Genomic DNA, 19,583 nt, shown 5'->3' with positions numbered 1-19,583 from the left:
TATGTGCGCATGTGGCTTCCACATTCACAAAATAATAATTAAAAAAAACTGGAACTACACAAACTATACAGTTGCACCGTGTTACCTCGCACGTATCTACAATACCCGACGTGGTTTCTTGGCCCATATCTTGTAGTCTCGGTCCGCAAACTGCAAATATTCCTCCTTTTCCTTGTCTGTTGCGTTTCTTATATTGGGACGCTCGGAGCTTCAATAGAAATTTTCATCAGCACGTCGACATGGGCCGGCGTCGTGCGACATACATATCTGATGCCAAGATCCTGTTCATGGTGGAAAAGCTTTTTTAAACGGCAGCAGTATCTTCATAGCAGGTGATGACAAAGCAGGGAACATTTTCTCTCGACTTCGCACGCAAGCATTAGCAGCTCTCCAGGATACCGTCTCTAGATTGAATAATCAGTCACCACGCCGTCCTCTGATGCTCCGCACAGTTGAGAGACACCTTTAAAATCAGCATTCTCCTGTTTTGAATGAAAGAGGTCGTGGAATAATGCCAGCTAACATTGACGTTGGAGGGAGCCACCACCATGGAGGGCTCGCGGGTGCTAGTGACACCGGTATGGGCACAAGAGATCGAGTTGTGTTGATGGCGTCGAATAGAGGCCGCTTTAGTGCGATGGAGTGCGTACGGCCGAACATAAGTATGCCCGTGATGACAGTGAAATGCCTGTAGATGTCCAATAAAACCGTGACTATAGTACGGCGCGCAACCCTGAGCGTCGGCAGTTGCATAGACGAAAACACACGGACGTGTCTTGCGTTGACCGCGACGTCAAGGTTTCTCCGCTCCCGGCTGGTCGCAGTGCAGCACTGTCGACTGCGCACTGTGGTGTGCGTGCTGAAAATTGGCCCTCTTAGGACCACGTAGCGTCCACCTCCGCTACGTGGCCCTAATTCTTAAGATATCTTAAAGCGATGACCACAGTGCATGGGATCAGCGTATTTTTTTTTTCCAGGACGAGTGTCTGTCTGTAAGAGGGGAGGGGGTGGGGTTCGTCTGGAATAATTTTATTTTCTGGAGGGGGGGGGGGGGTCGGGATCCTCCTGGGGGAGGGGGTGTTGGGGGTGTGTTTACAAATTTCTGCCGCCAATTGGGCCAGCATATATACTAAAGATGCTCTCGGTTGGCCGCTGACAACGTCGTAGATATCGAAAGCTTATCGATATCTGCGCTGCGCGTTTCTGTGATATATTGTTGACTTGTTAGACGCGGCCGATGTGAGGGTGCAGCTTAAAGGTCAACCGTATTCTTCCTTACATTGAGTACGTTGAGTGCGGGGAAAAAAACAAAAAAAAAACTCATGTTTTGGCGGTAGTCACATAAACTCCTCTGGCGAGGTAGCATGTTAGAAAAAAGTTAAATATGAAATCTTTCGTTACCACGCCTATAGAAATCGATCAGTTTTTCTACGCGTTGTTAAACATTTCCGTTGGAATTATCCTACTAGCAACATCATGCACCGTCTGAGATGACGACTCAACATAAACTGTTTGTCAGAGTTGACAGTTTTTGGCAGATTGGGGGAGTCTGGAAAAATAAGGCTGTTACTGGAGGTATCGTGGAAGCTAGTCTCCAATGCTCCTCGCACTTCGTCAATAAAAATGCCCAAAATATAAAATTTAGTCGACTCTGGCAATGTAATTTTTAAATGGACTGCGACAGTGAAGACTCACAAGTTTCTCGCGGGTTGTAAGTTTTCCGATCGGACGTGTAGGCTGCTAACTACGTCTGTTAACTGAGCCAGCGAATACACGCAGGATTGCCGCGCGACTAGCCGCTCGAGGCACTTTGCATGTATTCGCGGGCCTCTTTCACGCTCGGAAAAACACTTTTATGTAGCACGTATTGAGAAACAGAAAGCTTTATCGGGAGTTTCTCGTGTTGCTCTACTAATTTCTTATTTACACTTTTCATGTAATTGTAATAATTGAGAAGTTGATTAATTAATGAAGACTAAATATCAAATTAGGCGGAATCCAAAAATAATGTGAGTACCTTCGAGCGACGGCAAACAGCATTACCTTCGTTTCTGTCCAGCATATTTTTAAACTTTGGCCCCAGTTAAGTGAAGCACACTGTTTAGGTACACCGTACAAATAAATCATTACGAGCATTCCTTCCCGTCGTGTGGGGTACATTCACTCATTCAAGTGCACGCAGTCGATTTCAGACCGACATTTCACCGTAGCTTGACTAGCTGTCTGATCTCTTACATTCTGAACATCGTCTGTGCGAGTGACCTTTTTCATTACTGTACAAAATTGTGCAACACTCCACATTACTGTGCAGCACTGTACAGAAACTGAACTGGCTCCAGCGCCAGTTGAACGCACACTAGACCACCTTGCTTGCACAGAAAAGACGATCGAACGCACTACTCAAGTATGAGCAGGCTTCTTCAGCATGCTCCCAGACCTGACGACCGTTGCTGCGCGAGCCTGAAAGTAAAAAGTATGTCAGGTGCCTGCTGCAATGAGGGACATTCAATGGGAACCTACCCATTTTTACATTTGCGGAAGCTTTCCCGCATAGCATGGGCATCGCTAGTATTGACCCCAACAAATCTTCATGACAATTTTTTTTTTTTTTGCGGAATCCGTCTTACAAATGTTCGGAGTTAGCAACCAGGTGCATATTTTGTACATTTCAAATCTTTTGTACTAATTATAGGAAATTATTACTTTCATTCCTGTTCCTTGAGGTGTTTCTTTGAAGTTTCACATAAGCATTCTCAAAAATTGTCTGAGTAATTATTACTGCTTTACATCTATTCAAAACGCCAGTGATCAAACTATCGAACTATACTTTTATGTATTGCAGTGTACGTGACGACTACGGCGTCTTGGAATAAAATGTGAAAACATAAAAGCACCGAAAACGAGCACATTTCTCGCGGTAACGAAAGGTCCGAGTCAAAAAGTATTATTTGACGTTTAGAAACCCATATACGGAGGTTCTTTATTTACAGCGTAGCCGGCACGTACAGTGTAGTGGTTAGTTTATGTACGTAGAACGTGACGTAGTGAGCGGAGATAAACTTGGGGCACAGTGTTACAGGTGTCGCCTGTATGATACGAGCATGTCTCGTTATGACGTTCTCTACTTTTGCGGTAATTGACGCGTTCTCCCTGTTTATGACGTGATTGCAGTTGTGCACTTGTCTACTGGTAGTTGAACAGCGTATGATGAACTTTAGCGGCCAAATCTATTGCAACTTTCGCGCTCTGCAGACTGCTGCTTGTCCATGCCTCTGAACCGCGAGGCGTCGTCGAGCCTTCAATTTTTATATAGGTAGCAAAATATAACACCAACTTTTTTTCAGAGTAATGGTGTTAAAAGGTGTGCATAATTATAGCGCTACTGGGTGCACCAATGTAAAGAAGAACTAACACACCGAATTCATCACCAGGAGCGTAGTGGACAAAATAGACCGCACAATGTTTCGGGGAGGTTTGGTCGCGGCGAAGCTTCAGGCTATGCTTTTTATTTCTCTCTATTTCACTTGATACTAACTGTGCCTTACGTGGTATGTGCGTTACGCAGCTGCTGTACCTGGAAACTGATGCCTCTGACGCCGTTGTATCCAACTGGAAGGAGGATCCCTTAGTTGGCCAGTACCAACTCGAACCGGAAGTGATGGAAGACACTCTCTGCTACCTCCGGACGTACTGCAGCTCGATGGGCGCCACCTTCGAGCGCTTCCACGTTATTTTTCTACCAGGAGTGGTGGCCAAGCCTTAGCCTCATCTGTGTGTGTTCGTGTGCAGATTGTCGCCTGAATAAAGTTTCGGCAGTTTCCTTCGTGTTGTGCATGCTTATTATGGTGTAATAGGACGCGAAATGACCAGAGCAAGAATAAGCTGTGGAGCAGAAATAGACGGCTGTTTACGCAGTGACCTATGTCGAGCACGAAACGCCTAAACTGTTTGAAGTAGTTATCGGGGCTAGTACGCACAAGAATGCTGTAGCAGTGGTTCCGGCGTAAGCTGTTAAATCCGTGTAAACAAACCGGCACGCAAAATGGCTTGGTTTCAGTGACTGGTTCTGCGGACAGCACTTCTGAACACTCGACTTCTAGATGAGTTTAGAGATTCGGGAGATTTGAGAGAACTCCACTGCTATCCGAAGAACCCCCTGCTGCTGCTGCAAAAAAAGAAAAAAAAAATCAACTCGCTAATGCAGTTCCAGTAATGTGAAACCTGGGGAAGTGCGAAGCAGTGATGCGCCGGTGCTGGAGTATTTGAGCGCGATCACGACAGATCACTCGCGACGGACGCCGACGCCGACAGCCCGGGCCCCTAAAGTGCTTCGCTCTTAAAACCGGACGGCACTAGAGGTATACGTTTGCTAGAACCCGATGAAGTCGAGGTCCAGTCGGGTTGTCAGGCCGAATTAAGACTTTTCATCGGGTTCATGCATGTCATTGGGCCGAGTGAGCGTGGAGGCTGTATCGTTAGGCGCCGTTGGGCCATCCTGACAGTCCGAGCGTAACGGGAAGAATAATGTGTTTATTGCGCAAGGCTTTATATACATGCCTCGATCGGGAGATAGCAACACAAAGATCACTTGTACTTATCGGCATGTGTAGTACATGCCGTAGCGTTATCATCTGATACATCCTCGTTCGTTTGAGAGAGAGACAGATGCAACTTTTATGGTGTTTGAGAAAACAAAAACAGAACTGGTAAAAGTTTCCATCACAAGGTTAACGAATAGAACAGTGTACTGAAGCGGCAACGTTCATTGCACAGCGCTTGGAGGCTGATCACGACACTTGCACAAAATTTCTGTCATAGGTCAACTGCTGTGGTGGCCGCTGTCTTCTTGTCGAACATCTCGATGCTGGTGTGGTGCTTGCCGCATTGGGTGATGTAGATAGGCGGGCCCACCACTGCAATTAGCATTTTGTTCGAAGTCCTCAGCGCTGTCGGAACGCGTGCGCCTTCGGAAGGTTTCGCCGGTCGGAAGTAGGTGCTGGCGGTTGCGGCGGAGGACCCTTCCTTCCTTTGTGACCACGTGATATGACCTGTGATCCTTGCACGGCTCGAGGACTTGGGCTTTGGTTGCCCATGACCCTGTTTTAACCCGAACGGTGTCGCCTGTTCCCAGCGGCACTAGTGTCCTCTTCCAAGTGTTGCTTTGGCGATGTTTTCGGACCTTTAGTTCTGGAACGGCGCGGACATCCGGCAGCGTTGTTTGCAGTCGCCTTCCTTTTAACACCTGGGCAGGTGAAGGGGCGCCCTCCATCGGTGTAGTCCTGAAAGCGAGCAGTCCAAGCCAAAAGTCTTGTTTCGCGTCAGTAGTTTTCTTTAGAATGCGCTTAACAACCTGCACCCCTTTTTCCGCGAGACCAATTGACTGAGGGTATCCCGGGCTTGAAGTGACGTGTTTGAAATCGTATAACCGAGAAAATGCTGCGAAGTGGTGACTTGTGAACTGGTTGCTATTATCGGTACAAAGTTCTGGTACGCCGTACCTGGCGAAGATTGCACTTGCTGCTTCTATGACGGTTCTCGAAGATGTGTCTTTGAGCAACTCCACCTCGGGAAAGTTGGAAAGCGCGTCGTAAACGCACAAGTATGCTCTACCGCCGTATTCGAAAAGGTCCGCCCCCACTACGTACTAATGGGGATATCAGCAAGAACTGGTATTCAAGCATAGCTTCGAGATGTTCTTGACGGCGTCGGAGCCCAACGCGAAACCTCGAGCGGAAGCAACAAAGACAGCGCTCCTACTAAGCGTCGCAGGTGAGGAAGCTATTAGGTGCACCAATACACGTAAAAATTGCTGAATCACTGCAACGCAACATTTTTTTAAAAAAGGAGGCAGGCAGTAATAAACTCCGCAATCTAAGATAAGCTACAAGTTCGCAGATAATGAATGGTGTGTGAGCCCACACAGTGTGTTTAGAAACACAGTTGTTTAGGATATAGAAAGGTACAGGATAAAATAAAGGCACAAACAGACTAGAGGGTTGAGACGACAAAATTTTCGAGGCAGAGCACTAGTCAGTGCTGAAACATTGCCTGGGATCATAATCATCATCATTTATGTCCACTGCAGGACGAAGGCCTCTCCCTCCGATCTCCAATTACCCCTGTCTTGCGCGAGCTGATTCCAACTTGCGCCTGCGAATTTCCTAACTTCATCACCCCAACTAGTTTTCTGCCGTCCTCGACTGGTCTTCCCTTCTCTTGGTATCCATTCTGTAACTCTAATGGCCTACCGGTTATCTATCCTACGCATTACATGGCCTGCCCAGCTCCATTTTTTTTCTCTTAATCTCAATTAGGATATCGGCTATCCCCGTTTGCTCTCTGATCCACACCGCTCTTTTCCTATTCCTTGAAGGGGCACAAAAGAGAAACAGGAAGTTCAGCTGGAATAAAAGAGGGACCTTCAGGAATACATGTAGTTTTTGTTGAGTGCAAAAATATGAATTATTATCGGAGAAATTCGTAAACAAGAACCTAATATCTCTGCCTCAATTTCTCTCACCCCAGATTTGGTGCTGAAGCAGTGTCGTCACAAATTTCATCGCTCTCAGCGAATCAGAATGCGCCATGATACGTCACCGCTTGCGTAAACGGCCGAGTCGTTGGCTGCATCATGGCTGCATGGCCGCTGCGTTTGCGTTCGCCGCGATGGATACCGTTGCTGCCGCTGAACCTTGCAACGAAGAGCTCGCCAGGGAAGCAGGACTGCATTTCAGCGATATTCAGTGAAACGGAGTGCGAAATGATCCTCCGTGCTCGAGCGGTAGGTGTTTCCGCGTGCAATGGCGGTGAGCCGCCGGCCGCGCCGGCGGAAAGCAGAGCTTCCTTTTCGTCGACGGAACGCGAGGCGTCCGGTCCGCCAGGCAACGATGGTCCCGACAGAACAAGCGTAGAAAGTTGCGCACGTATTTGGTATGGTTATTTCGTGGCTTTATTTAATGACATTCAGCACTTACCGAGTTGCCAGTTTGCAGCTGCAGGGGCACCGGTAGGGGGTTTGATGAAGGCCGCATTGAGGGAACAGCTGCTCGAGAAAGAACTGGCCTCTGGGGAACGCCGAGATACTTTCCGAGGGCAGGATTATATACATAATCCGAGGGCGAGAAATGCAGAGCACTCCATCGGTTTCTCTGGCTCTTTTGCCGTTTTATCATAGGCAGAGCACTGAGCCATTGCGAACGCCGGGGAGCCGGGGCTCATCGCGCGGCACCACATGAAATTACACAATCGGCCCAACACTAAACTTGTAATTCCTCGCTTGAAATGGTTTAAAAAGTTGGCAAGTGCTGTTTATGTATGTTTAAGGTGTATTTCATTTTACGTTTTATTAACAGCGATAAATCGCTCTCGACCAATCGCGACCGGCCTGCGTTTGTAATCTCCGACGTCATGAACGTGTATAGTGCGAGAAATTCGTCAGCACCTATTCTTCAGTTTTTCGCTATTTTCCCTGGCTTACTAAACATCTGTTCGCCGTAAGAATGGTATGACTGTGATTGTGATAGGATAATCTACCATTAAAGCTCAACTTCCGGTTTCTATTTAGTGTCCGTTTAACATTAGGCCTAAAATTTTTCGTTCCATAGCTCTTTGTGGGGTCCTTAACTTGTTCTCGAGCTTCTTTGTTAACTTCCAAGTTTCTTCCCCATATGTTAGCCCTGGTAGACTGCAATGATTGTACACTTTTCTTTTCAACGACAGTAGTAAGCTCCTAGTCAGGATTTGGCAATGCCTGCCGTATACACTCCAACCCAACTTTATTCTTCTGTAGATTTCCTTCTTGTGATCAGGGTCTCCTGGGAGTAATTGACCTAGATAAACGTACTTTTTTACAGACTCTAGAGGCTGACTGGCGATCCTGAATTCTTGTTCCCTTGCCAGGCTATTGAACAGTTCATAGTGAATATTCAGTGAAACGGAGTGCGAAATGATCCTCCGTGCTCGAGCGGTAGGTCTTTCCGCGTGCAATGGCGGTGAGCCATTGCACGCTGTTGCTGAATAGGACAATGTCATCTGCAAACCGAAGGTTGCTGAGATATTCACCGTCTGATTAATGTTGTAGAATTCATCACCTTTGTCTTCTGCATATTGATCATCAACCCCACTCTTACACTTTCTCGGTTAAGGTCCTCAATTATTTGTTGTAATTCGTCCCCACTGTTGCTGAAGAGGACAATGTCATCTGCAAACCGAAGGTTGCTGAGATATTCACCGTTGATCCTCGCTCCTAAGCCTTCTCAGTGTAAAAGCTTAAATACTTCTTCTAAGCATGCAGTGAATAGCGTTGGAGAGATTGTGTCCTTGCCTGACCTATTTCTTGATAGGTAACGTTGTACTTTTCTTGTGGAGAACCAAGGTAGCTGCGTAATCTTTGTAGATATTTGCCAAGATTATCACGTATGCCTCCTGTACTCCTTGATCACGCAATGCCTCTGTGACTGCTGGTATCTCTGCTGAATCAAATGTCTTTAAATAATCTATGAAAGCCACATAAGCGGTTGATTGTACTCCGCAGATTTCTCGATTACCCGATTGATGACATGATATGACCCATCGTAGAATATCCCTTCCTGAAGGCAGCCTGTCCTCTTGGTTGGCTGAAGTCAAGCGTTGCCCTGATTCTATTGTAAGTATAAACTATCGTGTTGAGTATTTCATAGAATACTCAAAGCAAGCTAATGGGTCTATAATTATTCAATTCTTTAACGTCTCCCTTCTTATTAATTAGTATAATTTTGGCGTTCTTCCAGCTCTCTGGTACACTTGAAGTGTTAAGGCATTGTATATAACTTTATCGCTTGTTATAGAAGTAGCCTCTGTGCCCCGTTCATCACTACTTCGAATGAAAGTAGCTTGGCTGCTCGGGTTACTGTACAGGTCAGTTTAGAATTCTTCCGCTGCTTTTACTATGCCATCGAAATTGCTGATGATATTACCCTGCTTATCTTTCAGTGCATACATCTTGCCTTGTCCTATGCCAAGCTTTCTTCTTGGTGATTTAATGCGGCGTCCATATTTTACGGCTTCCTCAATCTTTCCCACGTTGTAATTTCGAATATCCCTCACTTTCTCCTTGTTGATCAGTTTTGACAGTTCAGCGAATTTCATCTGATCTCTGGAGTTTGATGCTTTCATGTTTTGTCGTTTCTTTATTAAGTCCTTTGTTACTTGGGAGAGCTTATCTACTGGTTGCCTTGGTGCCTTACCTCCCACTTCAATTGCTGCTTCTGAGATCAGCCTAGTTACGGTTTCATTCTGTCTTCATCTTCCTGTTCTAAAGCTGCATATTGGTTTGCGAGCACCAGCCTGAATGAGTCTGCTTTTACCCTTACTGCGTCTAGGTTGGCCTGTTTCTACTTGACTAATTTTATTCTTTCTCTCTTTAAATTGAGAGAAATCCTAGACCTCACTAACCTATGGGCACTGCACTTTACCCTACCTAGCACTTCTACATCCTGCACTCTCCTTGGATCAGCAGAGAGTATGAAATCTATTCCATTCCTTGTTTCTCCATTAGGGCTTTTCCAGGTCCGCTCCCTGTTGCGGCGCTTCCTGAAGAAGGTATTCATTATTCGGAGCCTATTCCTCTAGCGTTCCTAGAATCGGTGCCGTAGTTGCCAATTGCTTGCTCACCCGCCTGCTTTTTCCCCACTTTTGCATTGAAGTCACCCATGACTACAGCATACTGAGTTTGCACCTTTCTCATCGCTAATTCAACATCTTAATAAAACTGTTCTATTTCTTCATCATCGTGCCTGCAGGTTGGGGCGTAGGCTTGTACTACCTTCCTTCTATACCTCTTATTAAACTTGATTATCACTACTGCTACCTTCTGATTAATGTTGTAGAATTCATCAATGTTGCCCGCAATGTCCTTATGGACTTCAAATCCTACCCCGAATTCTCTCTTATCTGGAAGACCTCTGTAGTAGAGGACGTGGCCCTTGAGCTGGAACCGCATGGCGCGTTTTTTTCGCTCGCACGCGGCGAACCTCGTTGAAGGTTGCTTTGTCCATTTTGGGTGAACACGATGCGCAAACGAACACGTGTAGCACGTGTTTCATTCGACACGCGCGCCGGTTCTGCCGAGAAAAAAGAAAAGTTCCGCTAAAGAGAATCCGCCGAGATGCGTAGAGTCTGCGTGAGAGTCTGCGCCATGGAGGAAGGAAACCCCAGGCGAGGCCCTGGCCAGCACGAACGTATTGGAGAAGGTGTGGCGGAAGTCACGTGCTGTTTTTCGCAAAGGAGCACTGGGCCCCGGACGGGTACCCCAAATGTCAACGTTGCCATGGAAACTGCGCTGCTGAAGCTTTCGCTGCTGCTCGCGGTCTCTGAAAAGTGAGATAAGATTTTTCCGCCGGTGTCTTTCCCGCAGCAGCTTTTGTTCGCGAGAAAAGCTGACTTTGGAGTGTGGTGTGTCAGCTTGAAATGTGTGTTTTGGGTCTGTGAGTGTGAGTGTCGGCCAGCAACAGATACACTCAAGCAATCACGACGCGGGTCTTCGTTGTCTTCTTCAACGTGCCACGGAAAAACACAGGAGCGCGTCTGCTTCCCTAAAACTGCTACAGAAGTTTTGTATGCTTTGTTTTGACGCGCGTCAGGAGCACACACTTCCGGCGGCTCGTAACAATGCAAGTTCAAAGTTCGCGCCCATCTGCTCCGGCGAGCTGCAGAACCCCTGATTGGAGGCGCAAATAGAGGTGGCACACCAACATGGCTGCACTTCCGGTTTCAAAAAAGTGACGTCAGGGCCTCACCTGTTTTGTTTCCTTCCTCCATGGTCTGCGCGGAGAGCAGGGCCATTTCGTGGCAAAACCAAAGAAAAACAAAATGCCACGTGACTGCACTCTCAACTTTGATTGGCGGACGCGCCGCTTGAGGCGTTTTAGATGCGAAGCATCCCTACCTCCCTTCATCCATCCAACCGCCGTGGGCATGCGCATCCTCCTCCCCCTCCTCTCCTCTCCTTGTCTCATCTCCTCTCCTCTCCGATGCTCCTCTCCTCTACGGATTGCGCAACGAATGGCAACACCTGCGGCTCCGCGCGCGATAGACGTCAGACTCTGAAGTTTTGCAAGACGCGTAGCGCCACCTGCCGGTGCGAAGAGGTAATAACTGAGTAGTGCAAAGTCCGGCTCCCTTGCTAAGTTGCCTAAGCAGCTAGCGAGTGCGAAACAAGGCTTTAACTTAATTCTGGTTCATATTGCGAATGTTTTGCGCATTTAACACCCAGAATGAGAGCTATGAATTTCTCCGCTAGTCGGACGCGCCGCCGAACTGCCATAAAGTTCTTGTTGACGATGGCGAGCACGACGACAACCGCGACAGCTCCGCGCGCTACGAAGAAACGCCGCAATCCGACAATCGACGTTACTGTTGTGTTGCCATGAACGTGAAGGACTGAATAACAATGTTCAGTTTTACCTATTTCCATCGCGGCGGTATGAAGGGGAAAGGCGAGAGCGCTGGATACGGGCCGTTCGCGTGTTGGGTAAGCGAATTACTCGCATTCTCCACAACACAGCCGCTCACATGAGAAAGTGTGATAATGCTGATCTGCTGTATTTGTGTTGCGTAGCCCTGATGGGGGACTATGACAACTAAGCGAAAACTGAAGAATCTGCAGCTGCCCCTTCGTTGGCAACAAAATAAACAAAGTTGTGAACCATCCTGCGTATGTGCCATCGCTATTTCTACCTGTTTACACACGTCCGCCTCCGCTTGACTCAGCAAGTGGAACCGAGAGATTTGGCAGGTCAGTTTAACCAAACATTTTGGTTCCTTTATGAATTCAAAATCGTGTTCTAAGGCATTGTGTGATCGCGAGCTCATTTCTAGTTCCGGCTTTTCCGATACAAGAAGCACGTTTCGCAATGCACTGAGCCCTCTCGGCTGCGTTTTTTTTTTTTTTTTAATGCGAGCGATAAAGTTGCTGTAGGAGCACTGGATGAGTAATTGCGAAGTAACGCACGTGTGTAGAAAAAAAATGTCGCGTTTATTTACATTCATTTGTGCGCGTGTGTTGTTTTAATCGTCTGCTAAAGATTCAAGCGTACTGAGCGGTGCTGTAGCTCCCGCGAGACAGAAAGATGCTTCGCAGGCTGTTTGCTGCCTTGGAAAACGTTTTCTTTTTGCTGCCCGAAAAAGGCTTTGGAAGAATTTATTCTCTATAAATAATTACGACATTAAACATTACGATAAAATGTTTAACCCTTTGAGGGTCGATTTTTTTTTGCCAAGTGCGATCCCCCAGGGTCGATTTCTTTAATTGCTGATTTAAATTCTTCGCAAGAACCAATTTCGAAAAAAATGGTCGTAATTTTTTTTAGAGTGACCGTAAAGTGACGAGAAAATCGTTTGTGTTGTAAAATACACAATGTTTATTCATGAATAAGAAGATAAGCGCACTGAAAGATAGCTGTGTGCACGTCCGAAAACCGAAACAAGTGAGAAGCCTTCGTCTTATCGCCAACAAGGTGCGATAGAGCTTTTGTGGTCTCCAAAAAAGGAAACGCAAAAACGGCAGCATCGTTTGTGTATATACGCGCCTGCCCGGGAACAGATGTAATCGCGCCGCAGTGAGCGATAAACAATCGAATAAGAAGCGGTCACCGTTTGAGAGATTTGAAACCAGATAGCCATTAGTTTAGCGCGTGCAACAACTAGCGAATGCTAACACGTGTTCAAACGAATAAATCCCAAAATATCGTTCGCGACAACCTTTAGGTGTGTTTTGCCTTCGATTGTACCCCGCGAAAGCGGACACGCACGTATCTCCATTTGCAGTAAATATAAACGGAAGACAACCGTGGAGAAAACATTCGAAGATGCGCGGTAACACGCTCGAACGCCCAGGAAGCGACAACGCAACTGAAAAGGCGAAGGTCGCCAGGGCCATTCGCCCCTGATAAAGCGAGCTTTGTACCACTGACCGTAAGCTATATAGCGAACTGACTTAATCATATATGTACTTCGTCGCTTTCACATTATGTGCGTACCCAAATTTAACACATTTAGGCGCTAAAGAACGGACGTCGGAGTGCTTGCCTCGAACTCGACGTTGTACGATGCTCGCTTTACTTGCGAGTTGCAGCGCGCCGAAATAACACCTGAAACTTCTTTTACATTGTACACGTACTTCGCTCTGCTCCCTTTCCGAAGCGTGGATGGACGGAAGAAGCTTTCCAGGTCCTTGATTTTTAGGAAACCGCGCCTCAACACAACCGAAAGACGGGGCTCCATTGTGGCCTATGCAGTTTCGCTTGCGGAAAGCTCTCTCTGCACTACTCAGTTTGCGCCAAGGCTGCGATGGGGGCGCTGGTGGCGGGTTTTTCCGCAGCGCCGCCTGGGCAGAGTCTGAAGTCTATAATGCGAAGCAGCTTAGGTTAGAGGCGCGACGGTAGGCGCCCCAGAGGCACCGGCAACAGTCACCGACGCCGCGCGCGTTCGGTGCGAACGCGAGCAAAACGCCGACGGCGTCGACAACAGTTCTGCGCGTTGCTGGTGCTGCTGCATGTCCAAGTTTATACAGCTGATAAAACTACCTTGAGTCGACCCAATGGCTGCTTCGCATACTACTCAGGGTACCCCTACGGGAAGATGGTATTTTTTTTTCTACTCCGAGTAGCAGCACGCGGCTGCGCGATTTCGTGATGGATCCTGCTGGGCACGCGTCAGAATGACGCGCGCGTCCCACCATCCGGTCCATCGCGGCTGAAATAGCGCCATGCGGTTCCGGCTTTTGTCAGCACTGTATAAGCCTCACCAGTTCTTGTAACCTCGCTAAGGCCAATAATATCCCGATCGATGCCTTATAATGGACCTTTTTCCAGTAAGCGACCCCTCTAGCGGCCGTCACTTCAACTAAATTTGACGGGCAAGATGCGCACGCTCTCGCCGCTTCTCGCCTATACGCAGTGGTAGCGTTTCACCGAGCAGTCTCTCGCGACGGCCATAGCTGCTTTATTATTGAATTTTTTTTTTGTAGCTTGCGAAATAGCTTCTGATTGCCTTGCTCGAGTGCGCGTATATTTGCTCACGTGTAGGAAGAATTTTCAATTTACCGACGCGATGGCAACATGCCGATACGACGTGCAGGGTGTTTCTAACCAAGATTTGAGAGATGCGCCAGCATCTTCAGCAGCAGCAGATTCTTCAGCAGCTTGGCCAGTACTTTGATTCAACTGGTGAAGGCATGTGTGAGCGTACAACGCGTCGCGGCAGGAGTTTCTTCAGGATAAAGTCGACCGTCGTTTGTAATGGCTCGACTTAAAGGAGGAGGTCGACATACGCATGCATGTAAGTGCTTGCCCTCAAGAGCAGGTAGTACAAGCAGCTCATCGTGGTGAACAAACAGCGCACAAAACTTCTGCACACGTACTGCGAGTGTACTGCGGGGCAAGTGTTGTTTTATCTGGATATATACGTATCGTATGGGACAGTACGGGGGGGGGGGGGGGGGGGAAGTAGAAGGTAAGTGAAAGCAACACGTTGTTCTGTCAGGATCGTAAAGCTTCATTTGCCTGCAAAAACTACGACTCGCGAGTATGTATAGTGCGACACCACCAGTATGTCTCTATGGCCTCGCACGATGCATTCTGATGGGCTGTGTGGCGAGATTCCTCTTTTTGTTTGGCACCACGTAACCGTACAGCTATTTCCGTCGGTATGTGGTAACGCTTTCTTCTGCCAATGGTAAAATCCCTGCGATATACATACTGGTAGATTAAAACATCGCCGAGACTTCCGAATCACTCGTAGGGTGGCAAGTATACAATTCGAATGTTCACAGCGCTAGTGTCGTGTTGCTACCAGAGCGCAGGCTTACCCCACTCAGCAAGAATCGCATGGAAAAACACGAGGAAAAATTTTGTTCAGTCACTCAAGCTCAGAAAATCGCCGCGGATCATGCAAGGGATCACGCACTCACTTCGCACACCTGCCCTGTGATAATGGCGGCGTGGCGCGGAATGCAGCTGGGGCGAGCGTACGCGCATGCGCATAGTTGAATGGAAAAAGGGCCATTCCTCAAATAGCCCTGCTAAGCTAGCCTCACTCGAGAGGGTGCGCGTGTTCAACGTTACTCGGTTCAGTTTCCAGTGGCGGCCTGACCGGACCGAGAGATTCTTAGCACCCTCTGCCGCATCGCAGGTCTGACTGCCGCCTTGGTCAGGTGCTCCGCAGCCGCTGGGTACTGAGGGCCATGAGTTAATTGCAGGATTCATGAGGGAGGTAGTGGCCCAATACTGCACCATGCAGGGAAGCCAATTCCTGTTCTGGTGACTTTCTTGAAGCTTAGTGGGCCTTCCTAATTTGGTCGCAACTGGATTAGTATAGCCCCACTAGCTCTAGGCGATATATATATTTTTTTGCCGGTGTCAGGCGCCACTTCATGCTTGAAAATGTAGTTAACTGGCGGAGAATTCGAACGTACGAACTTCAAATTAAAAGCCCGGTGTTCTGCCTCTGCTCCACGCCCCTACGCCTGGGATACATCCCGTGTAATCATTTCCCCAAAACGTGAAAAGTGACGCAATGCGCACGTTGAGATCACGCGCCGTCTGCCTTCTACGGCGGCCTCCGCGGTCGCAAAAGTCCCCGGCTAACAGCGCAATTGAGATTGCGCTGTTGAGATGCCCTTGAGATGCAATTTTGTTAGCAGAGTAAGTAATGCTGTACGCAACTGGAAAATCAGTGTCACTTTCTTGTAGTCTGCTAAAAACAGCGCGGGACTTTCTAAACATGACACTATTCGATAAAGTGAAGTCCTCTTGCACATATTTCAGTGCAACATCAATGTCTGCTAGCTACGCAGTTGTTGAAGCTAGATGTGGTGTGTGAAATATACGACGCATTTCTGTCAAAGGGCAGAACAAACCTGCTGAAGCGCCTTAATTGATGATCGCTGTGTACAGATGCATCTGTGAATACCTGAAGATAGTCTAGAAATCTTTCGAACTAGTGCCACTGAGCCAATTGAAATTTCGCCGAATTAGGCACTTCAGACTTATTGTGTACTTCACGGACTGTGAGTTAAAATGGCAATAAATGTTTCTTGAAATCATTCCAAATGGAGGCGTAACTGAAGCAGCGAATTCATCAGCTATGACCATAAATAATGTCGCCATTTATCCCGCGCAAGAAAAGCGGCGGCAAATCAGCTGATCTAGGAGAAATTGGCCATCGGAGGCTCGGGGCAGACGCTTGATACCTTATGTTATGACTTGCCTGTTGTAACGACGTTTATTTGGCCCAAGTACTCGGCATCGAACCAGCAAAAGGCACACACCCAATGATGATGATCACACGGAACTGAAGATGAGGATCGGTCAACGTAGGATGATGGATGATGATATAAAGATGACAAGGAGGTGCGTAATAAACGCCCACACTAATCCCCCCCCCCCCTGCCACGTGGAAGCGAGCATCCTGGCCGCAGGTCAAGGCGACGAAGAACGCCGCGTGAAGAGTTCCATGCGGGAGAGGTGACCGACCTCGGGGCTGCGGCAACGGCGGTCTGTTGCGGCGACAACAAGAGTCACGCGACAATTGACGGGTGAAATCTGCTCCAGGACTATGTACGGCCCGATGAATCGCTGCTGTTACTTGTCACAGAAACCAGGAGTGCAAAGGGGCGTCAATAGTAGTGCCTCGTCACCAGGTCGGTAAGACACAACGTGATGGAATGTGTCGTAAATGATCTTCCGGTCTTGTTGTCTGGCCGCTGTGTTTACGCGAGACCGCTGGCGACACTGAGCGAGTCGTGAAATGAATTCTTCGCTAGACGATGTAGATGGGTTGACAGGAGAATCGAAAAACGATACGTCTAGATGGGAAGTAGGCGACCGTCCGTAAACTAGGTAAAATGGCGAGTAGCCGGTATTGTTGTAGGCGAAAGTGACGAATGGTAGAAGCTTTTCCCAGTTTTTTTGGTGAGACTGAATATATACGGTGATCATGTCGGCAAGCATGCCATGAAATCGCTCCGTTAGTCTGTGGAAGGTAGCTCGAAGCTGTTTTGTGGGTGGTACCAGAGACGCGTAGGACCTTTCCACGGTCGATCAGCAGTACTCGAGGAGCACCTCTGCACCTCAGTTAAGAGAGCAAGGTTTGGTCATTAACAGCCACACATTTGTTTCATTTTGATTAAAAAGCGCGAACAAAAGTGCATGTTTGTATCTATGCTATAACTGCTAAGCTGAGACGAATGTTATGTGTCACATTGTCAAAATGTTTATTAAAGTAATTAGAAACACAATAACAGCCCAACCACCTAAACTGCAGGATAACAAGTTTACTTAGTAAATGCTATATGGAAGCTCGGTTTCGCAGGAGTAGTGTCTAGAGAAGTCGCGTTAACGAGACGGGATGTGGTAATTCAAGGAAAGCAATTAGGGCACAGTTCAAGAAGTTTACTACGAACTGACGTTAGCCAAATTGGAATGCAAGTATAACGGCGCTGTACGAGTGCCAGCGGCTCTTTGTCAAGTGCCTCGCGGTGCAGAGCACGCGCTTCGAAACGCTGCTCGCTCTCTCGAGATGGCCGAGACGCTAAAAGCAGGCTCACGCAACACTGTGCACACCATCAAAACTGTTGTCTGAGCGAGCAGTGAAGAGTCATAGCCGAGGACGGATGAGGCAAGGAAAAGCAAACACCGCAGCAGAAGCAAAGGAAACTGCTGCGGGTTGGCGGTAGCCTTCAGAGAGGCTGCCGCCAGCTAGTTTACCAATAAAAAGACAGGCACACTGAACTCCAGTTCACATAAATTCTAGTAATTAAAAGAAGCATTTTATGCAAAGAAATGATTTTATTTGCAGTGATTAATAGAAAGGCCGGATATTATAGACACATATTTACATGCAGCACATCATATATGTATTATTTGTTTAAATAATCAGTGGTTATACATAGTGTCATGTTGGACTCGGGGTGTTTCTCATGCCTTAACGCGCTAGTTTGCGAGAACAGTTGTTCTATGCCGCTTGTCGACGCATGCGTCCGTAGCTTAGAGGCCCAACCACAAGGAACGGATTTCCGACGGATTTTCGGCGTCGGCGCCGGCCGGCGGCACGCGGCGTGGACGCTCAACGAGGTTTATTGACGGCTCTCAACCACAAGAGACTCTCGGCTTCGACGTATTTCAAGCGTGGTGCAATGCGGCCAGATCCTTGGCCCCGAATTTAGCCGGTCAGTTTTGCAAAATGTTGCGCTAACAGAACAATTGTTTTTACTTAGCAAGGACTTCTTGTAGTTTTAAAACTGCATAAAAATTGTCCGTAGCTCTAGTGAAAACATATACGCTGGTTGTCTGTGCTGAAAAACGTAGCACCAGTCACATAGCATGGATAGCATCACCAGCAGCTTCTGTTCCTAGCAAAATACTTTCCGCTAGATAACTTGACGCGTAAATTCTACATTGTATGAAAAACGATATCCACTGTCGAACGTTAAACACGAACGAGAGCTCCGATACTTGTCGAGCTGAGCTGCAGTGCACGGCTACCGGCGGCAGACGACCGGCTCGGTTGTGCCCGCATCGCAGCCGACGCAGCTAATATCAGCGCATTTTCTTCTTTGTGTATAATTATAGCGAAGAGCGACAACAAAGGTGAGAAAATATCGCGGCTTGTGAGCGTCGGTGATTCATTCCGAAGCGCCGTCAGCTTTAGCTTTCGAGCGAGCCGGAGAAGGCCTAGCGACGATATCGGCGCCGCCGAACGATCAGCGGCGGTGAGGCTGCCGTCGGTGCCAGGGTGACCACTCCTCGGTCACTGATTGACCACTTCGCTGTACTGCTGCAGCACAAATGGGTCCCGGTTCCATCCTGTCTACGGCAAGGAAATCTCGCCGCTCGCGAGCGAAACCGCCGTCAAACGGCGACCCGCGAACGGCGTACCGCGAGTTGGCGTGCCGGTAACGTGGATGGGCCTTAAGTGTGCACTTCGTCGTTCCTTGCATGTCCCTGTCTGGAAAGAGTACATCAGTATCTATGATACCGTACGAAGCTGCACAATTTGCAATATCCGGAGCACGCGCGAGCGATTGGCTGTTTGGGACGCGGACGAGGCACTCGCGGACGGCAACGCCGGAAGCTCGCTTTGTAAATGGCCTCCGAGCTCGCTCACATTGCGCATCGTGCCGTCTCAGAGACCATAGTTTGTTTGCCTCTTGCGTCTACCACCACTTCCGCCGTCGGCGCTGCCGTCTGGCTTGCTCTAAAACCCCTATATTTATAAAAGTAGCGCCATTCTTAGATCTTGCCGCCACCGCGCTCACCCCGGCGCTTCCTCCTCGCCCTCTCTTAGCCGCCTCCTGTCGCCCCAGCCTCCTCCGCTCCCCCATTGGCCAATCCGTGCCACGTGGAAGTTCGCGTCGCGCTTTTGTATATTTTTTTCTTTCCAGCGCGCTCCGACTGCCATTCTCGGGCCTGTGCAACGAAAGTGCTGTACGCACAAACGGATCAAACGTGTTAGGGACAAGAACTTCGTTGTGATGCCAAGCTACTGCGCCTTAAGTTGCCGCAACCGACAAGGCGAGGGCAAAATACTTTTTTTGTTCGTCATCC

At 48.2% G+C, this 19,583-nt stretch overlaps 1 protein-coding gene across 3 annotated transcripts in view; it reads left to right on the top strand.

Moving 5' to 3' along the window:
• The window catches only part of LOC119437404 (uncharacterized), a 158,100-nt gene that overhangs the window by 18,500 nt on the left and 120,017 nt on the right, over window positions 1–19,583 (top strand). Inside the window, exon 3 of one of the 3 annotated variants that reach the window (XM_037704431.2) lies at window positions 3,566–3,823. The exons of the other annotated variants lie outside the window; for them this stretch is intronic. Coding sequence (XP_037560359.1) covers window positions 3,566–3,763 — 198 coding nt within the window. The 3' untranslated portion in view covers window positions 3,764–3,823. Of the gene's footprint in view, window positions 1–3,565; window positions 3,824–19,583 lie in introns of those variants that run through there. 3 annotated transcript variants of the gene reach the window in all.

The sequence above is a fragment of the Dermacentor silvarum genome, chromosome 1 (genome assembly GCF_013339745.2).
Source record: "Dermacentor silvarum isolate Dsil-2018 chromosome 1, BIME_Dsil_1.4, whole genome shotgun sequence".
In the NCBI taxonomy this organism is placed as follows: Eukaryota; Metazoa; Arthropoda; class Arachnida; order Ixodida; family Ixodidae; genus Dermacentor; species Dermacentor silvarum.
The sequence above is the reverse complement of the archived record's forward strand: the minus strand, read 5'-3'. Positions and strand labels throughout refer to the sequence as shown.